Below are 13,847 nucleotides of genomic sequence, written 5' to 3'. Positions count from 1 at the left end.
TAGTTCACTGGGGGTTCAGTCTTAGCAGGACCCAGGGCTTCCCCTTCCACTGGTGCTCTTACTAGGATATTCATTGCTACCTATGAGGTCAGAGTCCAGGGTCAGTCCATGTATAGTCTTTAGGTAGTGGCTTAGTCCCTGGAAGCTCTGGTTGCTTGGCATTGTTGTTCATATGGGGTCTTGAGCCCCTTCAAGCTCTTCCAGTTCTTTCTCTGATTCCTTCAACGGGGGTCCTATTCTCAGTTCAGTGGTTTGCTACTGGCATTCGCCTCTGTATTTGCTGTATTCTGGCTGTGTCTCTCAAGAGCGATCTACATCCAGCTCCTGTCGGTCTGCACTTCTTTGCTTCATCCATCTTGTCTAATTGGGTGGCTGTATATGTATGGGCCACATGTGGGGCAGGCTCTGAATGGGTGTTCCTTCAGTCTCTGTTTTAATCTTTGCCTCTCTCTTCCCTGCCAAGGGTATTCTTGTTCCCCTTTTAAAGAAGGAGTGAAGCATTCACATTTTGATCATCCGTCTTGAGTTTCATTTGTTCTAGGCATCTAGGGTAATTCAAGCATTTGGGCTAATAGCCACTTATCAATGAGTGCATACCATGTATGTCTTTCTGTGATTGGGTTAGCTCACTCAGGATGATATTTTCCAGTTCCAACCATTTGCCTACGAATTTCATAAAGTCGTTGTTTTTGATAGCTGAGTAATATTCCATTGTGTAGATGTACCACATTTTCTGTATCCATTCCTCTGTTGAAGGGCATCTGGGTTCTTTCCAGCTTCTGGCTATTATAAATAAGGCTGCAATGAACATAGTGGAGCACGTGTCTTTTTTATATGTTGGGGCATCTTTTGGGTATATGCCCAAGAGAGGTATAGCTGGATCCTCAAGTAGTGCAATGTCCAATTTTCTGAGGATCCTCCAGACTGATTTCCAGAATGGTTGTACCAGTATGCAATTCCACCAACAATGGAGGAGTGTTCCTCTTTCTCCACATCCTTGCCAGCATCTGCTGTCACCTGAGTTTTCGATCTTAGCCATTCTCACTGGTGTGAGGTGAAATCTCAGGGTTGTTTTGATTTGCATTTCCCTTATGACTAAAGATGTTGAACATTTCTTTAGGTGTTTCTCAGCCATTCGGCATTCCTCAGCTGTGAATTCTTTGTTTAGCTCTGAGCCCCATTTTTTAATAGGGTTATTTGTTTCCCTGCGGTCTAACTTCTTGAGTTCTTTGTATATTTTGGATATAAGGCCTCTATCTGTTGTAGGATTGGTAAAGATCTTTTCCCAATCTGTTGGTTGCCGTTTTGTCCTAACCACAGTGTCCTTTGCCTTACAGAAGCTTTGCAGTTTTATGAGATCCCATTTGTCGATTCTTGATCTTAGAGCGTAAGCCATTTGCTGTCCTTACAAAGGACTTCTTAGTTGTTCTGACCATGACTTTCTCAGAGATACACCACAGTCTGTGTTCTTGACTATCTTTCTTCTTTCTCTTCTTCAGTGGTATCTGATGTATATTGTAGTCTTAAACCTTCCCTTCCTACTACTGTCTCTCTTCCTTGGTTTTTACAGTTATCACTCCCAAGGAATGTCTTGGCTTTCTAATAATGTTTTAATATCTAATTCCAAAGCTCCCAACACATGGAAGAAATCCTCTATTTCAACTTCTACATCCACTGCCAGTGTAAGACTGAAACATTCTAAACTCCAACTCAGTATTCTTTTTCAATCTCTAGTCCAACATGCATGGACATATTATTTTTTTGCAGAATCATAAAGAAACAATATATATTTTTACATGAAGAGCAAACATTGTTTCATTTTTGTCAAATCTGTTTTCGCTCCACGTGAATTAATATCTGAAAAACTTTTTTGATGTCCTGGTGATATATTTTCCTAATGTTCATTAAGGACAAAAGTTTTAATTAAGTAAATACTTGTGTGAGCGCTACCTAATGTCACCTCATACCCTGCCAGTAAATACATAAAACCCCATATTTTAAACCCTGTATTTTATATATAACTGTCTTCTAGAACATACAAAGCTGAGAGAAAGATAAAATGAGAGGGCTGGAGGTAAGAAAATAAAAGAAGGAAAGCAGACTATTGGTAAGAAAGAAACTGAAAAACTCAATCAAAACCTCAGCTGTCTCAGGTATCTTGGTGGAACATCCATTGTTTTCTACCACACCCTAGTCTAACCTTCATTGACTCAAAATACCCTTTACTCATCTGTTGTCCCAAATCCAAGTTGAGTATTTTTAGTTATGAACTGAGGACCATTTTTTCTCCTAGAAGAATCAATTAATTTCTCCTCCAGTTGGCTGGAAGGCGTCCTTCACTTTGAGCAGCATATTGAAGATGCACACTACATCAGAAGTCAGCAAGTAGTGTTTGGATGCTTTCTGAGAAAGATGATTGAACATCACTTCTTTTTATCATTTAGGAACATTGATAACTAAAACAAGATAATTCTCTTAATTTTAGAAATCTAAGAGCACAATTACAATAATCATCTACTCTATCCTTTTGGTTTAAGAGCTTTATTAATGATTGTGATTTTGTTGTGCTAATGAAACAAAACTATAGCTTGAAATCCTGTGATAATTTAATAGATTCTTAGTATTATAATGATAATTTCACATCCCTCTTTCATTCCTCAGAGACAATGTTCTATAGAGCCTTTACCTAAAGGGCATCTCTAGTTTATAAGCCATTTTGTTAATCACTAAAGAAGTTGTCTTTACAGAATATGAAGAGGTCTGAGGTGACCTTGATAGAACAGTATCTTCTTGGATGTCATGGATTTTAAAGGCATGGGGCATTTGAATATAAAAACCTACATTGTGTCCACCTCCAACAGAAAGATGGCATCAAGAAAGGGATGGGGTTGCTATCCCACAGTCAAAACTGACCCATAATTGTTCCTGGCTGAAAGAATTGCAGGGATGGAAATGGAGAAGAGCCTGAGGAAAAGAAGGTCCAGGGACAGGCCTGAAGTAGAATCCAGTTCAGGGAGGGGGTGTGTGACACCATTACTGAGGCTATAGAGTGCTCACAAAAAGGGACTTATCATGACTGCCCTCCAAAAGACCCAAAAAGCAGCTTAACGTGGCAGATGCAGATATTTGTACCCAACCAATGGACTTCAGAAGCTGCTGACCAACCCCTGTGTGGAATTAGGGAAAAGCTGAAAGAACCTGAGGGGGAGGACAACCCTGTAGGAGGACCAGCAGTCTCAACTAACCTGGACCCCTGAGATCTCTCAGACACTGGACCACCAACCAGGCAGCATACACCAGCTGAGCATATAGAGCATATAGAGCAGAGGACTCTCCGGTCTGGGTTTAGTCAGAGAAGATGCACTAACCCTCAAGAAATTGGAGGCCCCCGCAAGTTTAGAGGTCTGGTGGGGTGGGTAGAGTGGGGACATCCTCGTGGAGACAGGTGGGCAAGGAGGAGGTATAGGATGAGGAAGAGTAGGAGTGTGGACTGGGAGGGGAATAAAATATTGAGTGTAAAAATAAAAAAAAATAAAAAAGTTGTGTTTGTGTAGGTAGAAAGGTATATTGTGTTGTACCTGATTTGAAGAGATTTGTTAGCCTCTGAAAGCACAAAGCAAATATTGGCATGCAAGTGTCCTTGGATATATTGGGAATCATCTTCCTGTGTTCTCTGTCCCTTGGTTTACATTCCAAACCTAATTAAAATAGCTGACATCCAAATTGATTCTAAGAAAATCGAGGAAATATACCTGATTACTATTCCTATCATTATTATTTGGTGTTGGAGATTGAATGTAATATCTGCTTCTTCCCAGGCAAGCACTCTACCACTGAGCTGTTACCTCTATCCGGTTTGGAAAGGTTTTATTTTATTATTTTTATTTTGAGACAGGATCTTACTGTGTTTACCAGGATGATCTTGAAGTTGCTTGGCAGCACAGGGAATTTTGAATTCTGACCATGCCTCGGCCTCCCAAGTAGCTGGGATTATAGGCTGATACCTGCGGACCTGACTCAAATTATCTTTTAAATAAGAAAAGAAGATAGCTTTGTAGCTGAAAAAGACAACATAATAGTATACAGAGCTAGCAAAGGCTGGTTTGGGTATTTACTGAATTTGTTTCTCCAAGCGTCTATAGAACACATTAGGTACTTCCTGGATTTCCTTTATAGCTGATTATAGATGACGGGGACCAAATGGACTACATTGCCCAGGGACACTTGAACTACATGTTTGTTCTTACCAGGTTAGCAAGCATGTAGTGATAGCCTCTTGAATGCTTCCCCAGGATCACAACCTGCAGAAAGAAGAAACGAGAAATCTTGCTCATTGAAGGGCACTTTTCATGTATACAATCAGTGGGATGACTAGAATGAAGGCTTTTGAATTAATCGACAATGTGGTGGGACTTTAGAATACAGTAGAACCGCTGCTAATTTGACGGGGTTCATTTCTGTTGTATTTCACTTGTCGTCAGATAAAACAGGAATCGTTGTCAATATCAAAGTTAAAATATCAAAACAAGGGGATTAAAAAAAAAAAACAGGGGTTGGGGATTTAGCTCAGCGGTAGAGAGCTTGCCTAGGAAGCGCAAGACCCTGGGTTTGGTCCCCAGCTCCGAAAAAAAAGAAAAAAAAAAGAAAAAAAAAAACATTGGAACTTCCAGGTCAGTAGCATCATTGTCACTTAAAATAGATGGCAGAAGCAAAGCTGATGATCCCTCAGCCATGAACTGGGATGGAAAATGAGCTGAACTTAGCATACAAATTAGAAACTAGAATGCACTGCACAGTTGTTGTTTTGTTTCTTTGTTATCTAGAAAGCTTAGGGAATAGAGCACTCAAAGAATGGGGTTAATGGGATTTTCAGGTTAACTGAGGTTACTTTTGCTTATTGAAAACTTTTCTACATGCTTGCCTTCCTTTTCTTGCCTTAATGTCTTAATGTGAAAGATATGTGGCCATCTGAATAGCTTTCGAGGCTGAAGGCAAATGCCCTTGGGCATCCGGGGAGTTTACCTTCCAGGGACATTGGGCAATGTCAGACAACAGATTTGGCTATTAGCATCTCGTGGGTAAAGGTCAGGGATGCCACTAGTTATCTTCCAATGCTTAGGACAGTCCCTACACCCATAATCATCTGGTCCCAAATGTCAGCGATAGTGAGGGTAAGAAACAGTTCTCCAGAGTCATCATAATTATCATTATTTTCATCAGTAATGTGCGCTAAGTACTTGGCCTTCGGTTTACAAAGTGCCTTTTATTGTCTCTTATGTCAGTGGGCTAAATTTTTCCAGCCAAATGCACTGGCTGTTATTTTTTCCCCTAAATGCATTAAGTTAATTTTCTTGTAACAAAGTATGCCAAACTTTTTGATTCATTAAGCATTTTGTCAAACACTGAGGTGCTGACACTGTCCTAGATATAGGTAATGGGAACAAGGAAGTGAATGATATACAGATGAAAGGAACATCCTTATGCCGATTTAAGTTTCATGTCAACGTGATCTTTCTTTAAGTAAAACAAGGGAAAACTATGAGTATGATGTTTGGAACAAGCCTTAGAAGGAAGTAAGGCAAACCAGAGGCTGTAGGGTTAAGCTTCATGATGAATTGCTTCTGGACACAGCTGGGTGCAGATGTCAGAGGTTTGCAAACAACTGGCAAGGCCTCAGAATATTACACATAGCAAACTGGATGCATATATGAAAGTCTGTAACTGTTATAGTTATTACAACTGCCCTTATTTTAATGTCTAAAATATGAAGGCCTTATACTCAATGTTGTATGTGTAAGTAATTTTTATAAAATTTTAAGTCTAATTTTACAGATGAAGAATCACAGCCCAAAGGTAGTTTAAATAATTTCTCCAAGGTCACATAGCCAGGAAATGATAACGCTGGAATTAGAAGCTGGATCATTCTTCCTGTGGAAGGACTGGCGGTACAATTAGATCCTCCATATCTGTGGTTTCTGCATACAAATGTTTAAACAAGCCCACACTTAAAACATCTGAAAAATCATTTCAAATAGGACATGTGAAGGCTATTTTCTTCTCTCTGTTCTACCAAGCAATGCAGTATAAGAACTACTTGTTTAATATTTATGCATTATTAGTTAATATAAGTAATGTACATGTTATTTAAGGTATATAGAAAGCCATGAATAGTGTGCTGATTTGTATAAGGGACATACACATCTGTTTTGGTAAGTATCCGAGTTGGAGGACTGCTTTAGAGCCAGTCCCCTTGGAATGACTGTATGACATGTTTCAATTTGCCTCCTGAGTTTTTCAACTTTATGGTGCTGTCTAAATTATGGACATGCAGGAGAAGTTGAAGTTTATGTATTTGAAGCAAGAGTGATGCAAGCCAAGGGCTGTACGCATTGCAGGGAAGTACTTTACCGCTCAGTTCCATCCTCGGTTCTTATACCAAGTTAGCTCTTTTCTCCTTTCAGTACAGTTAATAGATGACGTGAGCCACACAGTGGTTTCTTATAAAATGTGCTTTGTGTTAGATGATTTCACCTGACTAAAGGCTAATGGACATGCTCCGAGCATGTTTGAAGTAGATTAGGCTAAGCTAGGGTTTGAGGTAGGTAAAGAATATTATGACTTAATATAGTTTCAATTTCCGATCATTTTATGCTAAACGCTGATGATGGCTCTCAATTTTTGCAGAGGAGCAAGAAAGGATGTCTACAGCATGAAGCAGAAAGGGAAGGCGCCATGGAGGGTGCATGTTAGGTTGATCCATAGAAATGGAGTTGTACCTTTGAGTTTCGTGTTTACTTTCTTGCTATCACAAAGACTCAAGCCATTGTGTGTGTGTGTGTGTGTGTGTGTGTTTGTATGTGTGTATGTGTGTGTGTTTAAGAGAGAGCACAGAGAGAGATGTTTTCAATTAATTTAAAATATGAACCACATTTCAGACTGATTATGTATGAAGGAAAGGAAAGGTTAATGAATGTCTTGAGGAGGTGATTTCTCATGCTGCCACGACACAAAATAAGGTGTTAGGTGTCTTCTGGGATGTATTCTTCAGTGTCTGCTTGTGAGAAACATCTTTGCTGGTGACATTTGTTAACTTTTGGTGGCAAGTTGGGACCATACATTTGTTGAATTTTTAATTCACTGACAACCCTCACATAATAAAACTAGAGGCTTTTGAATACTTTATGAAAAATGAACAACATTCCCAAGGACACGTGACAAACTCAGAGAAAAATAAGGAAGCCTATTTTAGTGGAGGCCAAGTTCATTGTCCTTTTTTCTCATAAGGAAGGCCAGAAGGAACAATACACAATGGTAGTGTCATTAGCAGAGCCCTGAATGACAATCCAGAGATTGGATTTGGTCATGCACTCAATCCTTGACTGTGGGCAAATCACTCAACTTTTTGTATCTCCATTCACTTATCCACAATTTAGCCCTTGCTGTCCTAGCAAGGTTGCTGTAATCAAACCAGAGAACATCCACAAACATGTCTGAGATTGGAATGATGCAGTATGCCCCACTGCTTCCTTCTAGGGAGGGTTGGTTGATTAAGACATTGCATCTTCAGCTTCAGGAAAACAGGAAGCTGTTAGAATAACTGTTTTGGTCCATGCCCAGATGGTGTGCTCAGAACAACTGGACTTACTGGAAGGTAGTCCTCTTATCACCCTTTCTAGAGTTAGCCTTAAGTTGGAGGAGATGGGAAAGTTATCTAAAGATAGGAACATTTAGGTGTCACAGAGCTGCTGCCTTGAAGCCCATAATTAATTCCTCATCCTTGCTTTCAGTGTCTTCTTAACTCTGATTTAACATACAGTTCTTACCAATCTTGGTTTCCCCAGTTCCCAGTAAATTAAACACTTCAAGCGAGAAGGGGTGTGTAGGGAGGCTGGGAGTGATATTTGGGAGAGGTGCATTAGTACTAGAGGAAGTGACAGTCTGCCTTAAAGGAGAAGGAAGAAACAACAACAGAAAAGCAGACAACAATGTACTACTGCACGGTATAATCATGGATGTTTGCTGTGAGTGCCTGAGTCATGAGACAATAGTTTACTTTGATCAGAAACTTCTGATGAGAATATCGGGGCCATGTACTATGTTTCACAGAAGGCTTCCATCAGAAAGGCTCTCCGGGTTGTTAGAGAGTAAGCGTCTGTTGTCTTGAGGCCTGCTGTAGAGCTGCTATAATCCTACTGATGGGAGCTAAATGAGGCCTCAGTGAGAAATGTGCTATATTTTTTTCTCTTCGCCTTTCCTTTAATTTTTTTTTCTGGGAAAAGCTTGTGAAAACAGGGAGGGCCTGGGGATACTGAATATAATACAGTGTACCAGAGGACTGGGAATGTTCTTGTTCAGTTAATCCTCAATCTCTATTCTTTCGATCTGTTACAGATGAACGAGGCATAAATTGTACCCTCACGGACTTAATAACTCTGGTAACCAAGAGGATATCCAAGTTTGCTTTTATAGTAATTATAATAGATCTTTCTGAATTAGGTTTAGAACTTCACGGAGAAAAAGCTGTTTTTACACTCAGATGTGACATTTAAGGAAGAAATACCAAGTTCCCACATCCATGTTCGGCAGTCACTTTGCCTTTGTAAGATTTGCTAGGGATGATAAATGGCTTGCTATGATAAGGGGAAAATGTGCAAAGTAGAGATGAAATTCATTGTTTTAGGGAAAATTATTTTTATTCTCACATATAGCATCTCAAAGTGGGGGAAAACCCCAGCTACAAATCTCATTCACTGAACAGAGGTTTCTTTGCAGAAGAAAGATCTCGTATATACTAAAACTGAGCCTTGCAGACAGTGTAAAACTTTCTGTCAAGGAAGTCAGGCAAACACAGTTTACTCATTTGGGGGTAGTTTTCCTTTACTAAACGACCCCTCATCATGTCTTTCTGTGAAACTGCAGGCTGAGAATCTCTGAGTAGTTAAAAAGGATTTATAAGGCCTTCAGTTGGTTGTCTCTCAAGGAGACCAGTCCTTTCTCAATTTCATGTTTAATCTAGATATTTTCATAATTTTAGAAATTTGAAATGAAATTGTTCCACAAGACTACTTGAGAGAGGCCCACGTATCCTTTGGGAGGCAAAAGCATCTGCTTTTCTATGCTCACATTTTAGAAAAAAAAATGTGTGTGAAGAAGTGTGTATGTTTTTCCCCCCTTAGATCCATCTGGTATGCAGATTAGGTTATTTGCAGACCTAAGTATCTCCATGGTTGGATTTTCTACATCAGCGCCAGAAAAGAACTATGGAGAAAGATTGATCTTGCTTTCAGGACAGAACATTCCTTGATGTTCACCTTAATTTGTTTCTCTTTGATTTAAGTATCATGTAAAAGCTTGGGCAAGGGAGTCTGGGAAAAAAGGTTGGATTTGTGGGGAGGATTTTGGTTGAATTCACCATGCAGTTTTCCTTTACTGCATGGATATTTTGCCTGCAAGGAGGAAAAAAAAGCTTATTAGGTCACATTTTCTATGCTCAAAGAAAAGATTTTTTTAGGCTCACATCTGCCTTCCCTTTTCTCTTAGTTGAAAAAAGACATTGTTTTCTTATGGCACTGTATGTAATTTCAGCAGTGTGGGGAACTGAACGCGTGGTGTGCTGCAGAAATCAGCCTGTTATCGTGCCACACCTTCCAGAAGAGATTTTTCAATCCAATCGTAGGTGTTAGCCTTCTTCAGTGAGGACCCCAATGAATTTGTCTGAGTCTTTGTAAACAGAGCAGAAGCCGATTCCACTGGCAATGTTTCCTAGGAAGTTCCATGTGCACATATTTGTTCTCTTATGTTGGAACTGCAGGGCTATATATATTGCAATCATCTTACCTGAAGGAGTGTGCTGGAATAGTGGGAAGAAAGAACAATGAGTATACTAAAGCCAGTCCCTTGGCAGTGTACGTTGGGGTGGGGGAGTGTTGCTGACACCGAGAGTGACTGGAGCTTTTTGTCAGGAAGACAAATGGCCATACAATAAAATAATCTTGTCAATGCTTATGCTGACAGTAGAGAAGCTTACATGGAAAGAAAGGAAATGAAAAAGACAAGAAATACAATTCTAAGATGTGGGGATTAGAGGGTAAGAGTTTTACTACCCTTTGGAGGTAGCTTTCCTTCCAAGACTTTCATATTCAATTATGATAGCTTAATGAAATATGTGGAAGATTTAATAACAAATCACAAGAAAGGGTAATCAAGATGGCTTAGTAGACTAGAAAAATAAGCCTGAAGACTTGAGTTCAATCTCTGGAACCCACATTGTAGAAGGAGAGAACTGATTCCTGTAAGTTGTCCTCTGATCTCCATATTATACCATGGCATGTACACACACACACACACACACACACACACACACACACACACACTCACACACACACACACATTTTAAAACAGACCTAATTAATTAATTAATTAATTTCCCCTTCTTAATTTTTAAATACAGTGTTTCACTAGGTAATCATTGCTGGCCTAGGAACCGACTATGTAGTTCAGGCTGGCATTAGCTACATTCAGAGCCTTTTGCTTTAATATGTATAATGTATTCTAAAAGTTCAATCAAGGATTTGATATATATATATATATATATATATATATATATATATATATATATATATATATACTCATTGACATTCTGGAAAGACTGTGTAGATGATGAGAAACAGGCACTTGAATGGGAGTGGCCTTGTCATTTGAATAAAAAAGGAGGAATGTATAAAGTATCTCCCATATAAACAGGGTTCTATAACAGGTCCTCTAAACTAGGAACTTCAAGCAAAGGTACGATGCTTGGCAATGCATCATGACAATATATATATATGGCATCATTTGATGGGAAATTGCCTGATAAGCATTAAAGGTGATGTATTAGAAAAAAATATGAACCATGATGTTGTGTGGTGTTCTGTACTCAAATTTTGCCATTTAATTATTAGCTTCATTATTGTGTACAAAATTGAAGTGTAAATAGTAGGGCATATATTAGAGGGCCCCGTGTGGTTCCAGCCGATGAAGCCTCAGGTGGTCCTTGGAAAGAATGCAGCTGGTATGGATACAGAGACTAGAACGGCTTCTTTTTCAACTTCTTAGGTATGCCTCTCTTAATAATTTTCCATTTGTGCAGTGTTTTCAGTAGTTGACACCCTAATCAGTAAAAATATTTGATAGTTGAAGTAAATGACCATGTTTATACTTTCAAATAAAAATAACTATCTCTCCGAAACCCTATGTGATTTTCAGGATAATTGCTTACTTGGCAGCTTCGGTCCTCTTCTGGGAGCCACGTCATTTAAGTGGATCTCAATTTGCAAATGGATGACAAATGACTGAGGCTTAGTTCATGGGTGGGCAAAGCACACAATTCTCCAAACTCACAAATGTTTCCTTTGGCCCTTCACTCTTGCTATTTGGATCTGGTGTCATGTTGCCCTCCTTGCCAGCTCATCTACCTTTATGAGTGCACTGGCATGCAAACAGTTCAAGTACCCTAGGAAGAAGCTGATTTTCAGCCAAGCATAGGGAGCTTCTGTAAGCCACTTGTTAAATATTCAGAATCTTCTGAGCCAGTCAATAAAAACATGGGTAGCTTGAAATCAGCAGTGCCAGAATTATTAACCCAGAAATCAGTAGGCACTACAAATCAACACTTTTGTCTTTTGACAATAGCCCATTCCCTGGCACACCACCGGAATTAGAAAGAATGTGGATTGATAATATAAATTGCCCTTTATATATGGAAAGTGGCTTCTATCAACCACCCTTTATTTTTTTCTTCTTTTAATGAATGTTTGTTGAGTGCTCCGTCTGTGCCAATCATGGGGATAGACCATGGGGAGACAGAGGTCACGAGAATCTGGGCCCTAGTCTGGAGGATGTCACACTTGAATGGGAGAGACAGCCAAGTTAACAGATGATTATAGCCCAGTGGGAGAAGTGCGAGAACAGAAATATGAACAAAGTACAACCGAGGAGAGAATGATTAACTCAACCTGCTATAGATAGAAAGTACTTTGTCTCCAACCAGAAATCTAAAACATTTTTTCCTTTGGCTTTTATAAGTGGGAACCTGACAAACAGGTAACTTAAATAGAATGCTATTTTGAAAATGAAGAGAGAAGTATTCTGGAAGGCTATTCCTCCTGATTTCAGGAGAGTCTTGCTGGTTTATAGTGCATAAATGCTAAAGGAGAGATTTTTTAATTAAAAATATTTATTTATTTATTTATAAACAAGGTCTCTATAGTCTAGAATAGCCTCAAACTCATGATCTTACCTCAGCCTCCCTAGCGCTAGTCCTACAGGCAGCATCAACACTATGTTTTTGCAGTTTTTAAAATGAAATTACAATTATTTTATTTCGTTCTTTTCTACCCTCAAATATACCTCCCATCCTCCCTTTGATGCCTCTCGAATGCACACACACACACACACACACATATGTATATGTATATGTATATGTATATGTATATGTATATGTATATGTATATGTATATGTATATGTATATGTATATGTATATGTATATGTATATGTATATGTATATGTGCTCAGTCCATTTAGTGTTGCTTGTATGTATACGTTTTCAGTGTTACTTGGTTGGTATAACCAATTAGGAGGCCCATTGCTGGGGAAGACACATTCTCTGTCTCCTCAGGCACTAATTGTCTGCAGCTGTTTATATAGAGTCGGAGACCCTGGGAGATTATTTTCCCCATTCATATTAGCAGGTCTATTGGTGTTAGAATTGTTGAGGTCTTGTCTAGGGAAACCACAGTGTTGAGATGTTATGGGTGAAACTTCCCTGTCTTTTCAAGGCTGGCTTTTACAATTTTCCAGCCCCCCTTCAGAGACAGTCCCTGAGGCTCAGACATGGGGTTATATGGTCGACGTATTAATTGGTACTGGGCATCCCACAATCAATTCTTCTCTGCATTTTGACCAGTTGTGGCTTTCTGCAATTATCTGCTTCAGAAAGGAACTTTTTTGATGAGGATTGAGAGATTTGCTTATCTGAGTGTAAGGATAATATTCAGAATGCATTCAGGAATTTTACTGGTCTAGCAAAGTGGCAGCACTAGGAGAGATTTATATTTGAGGTAACTATAACATAAGCATTTGGTATGAGGTAGGCCGTAAGCATTTACTATAAGAAGTTGCGATTGAAATGATTGTGGGAGAAGCTAAGGTACAAGTGCTATGTAAATGGCCAGATAGTAAACAAACTGGGATCTGCTAAAGGCAGTATATCTTAGACGTATCAGTTATTAGCTTTATAATCCCAGGCAAGTTTTCCCATACCAGCCTTAGTTTTCCATTTGTAAAATAATAAATATAGGCGATATAATCAGGGGAAAAATAAAGTAGTGTAGTCAATAATGAAGGCTAGACGGATGAGTTCGAGACCCCACTTTTCATCATAACTTAAAGGTCTGAGTAGCCTACATGGGAAAGACATATATCACTTATAGCTACTTCGCAGAACTGAAGTAAGAAATGTGTGAAACCATGTGTCTTCAGCTCTTAAGACAGTGTCTAAGTGTTTGCCCTGTATTGGCTATGTTCTTTTCATACTCCTTGTTACCTTCATCTTTCCCTGAAAAAAATCCTATCTATTCCTAAAGACTAAGTTCACAGGCAGCCCCTGCACAAAGCCTTCCTTGATTTCATGTACCTGACTTAAAAAGAAAAAAACAACCCTGCAGCTCTAGGGTGAAAAGAATGGGAAGATAAATTGGTGCTTGGATACAGAGGAAGGCTTTTGCTGATTCTTAGGAGAGCACTGGGAATAAGAGGAAATGTGCTGAGGTTTGCAGTTAGAAGTTGGGTGTTAGAGATGCAGATGCAA

At 39.2% G+C, this 13,847-nt stretch overlaps 1 protein-coding gene across 7 annotated transcripts in view; it reads right to left on the bottom strand.

Annotated features, from left to right (window-relative positions):
* Gria3 (glutamate ionotropic receptor AMPA type subunit 3) overlaps positions 1-13,847 on the bottom strand; it is a 265,716-nt gene that overhangs the window by 100,118 nt on the left and 151,751 nt on the right. For all 7 annotated transcript variants that reach the window (XR_005497951.2, XM_017601951.3, XM_006257501.5 and 4 more), the window contains 1 exon segment: positions 4,248-4,301. Coding sequence is in view for 6 of the 7 variants with exons in the window: in XM_017601951.3 (XP_017457440.1) it covers positions 4,248-4,301 (54 nt within the window). In the remaining variant the exon portion in view is untranslated.

This window comes from Rattus norvegicus, chromosome X (assembly GCF_036323735.1).
Source record: "Rattus norvegicus strain BN/NHsdMcwi chromosome X, GRCr8, whole genome shotgun sequence".
NCBI classification, from domain to species: Eukaryota; Metazoa; Chordata; class Mammalia; order Rodentia; family Muridae; genus Rattus; species Rattus norvegicus.
Note: the sequence above shows the minus strand (reverse complement) of the source record. Positions and strands in the feature narration are given on the sequence as shown.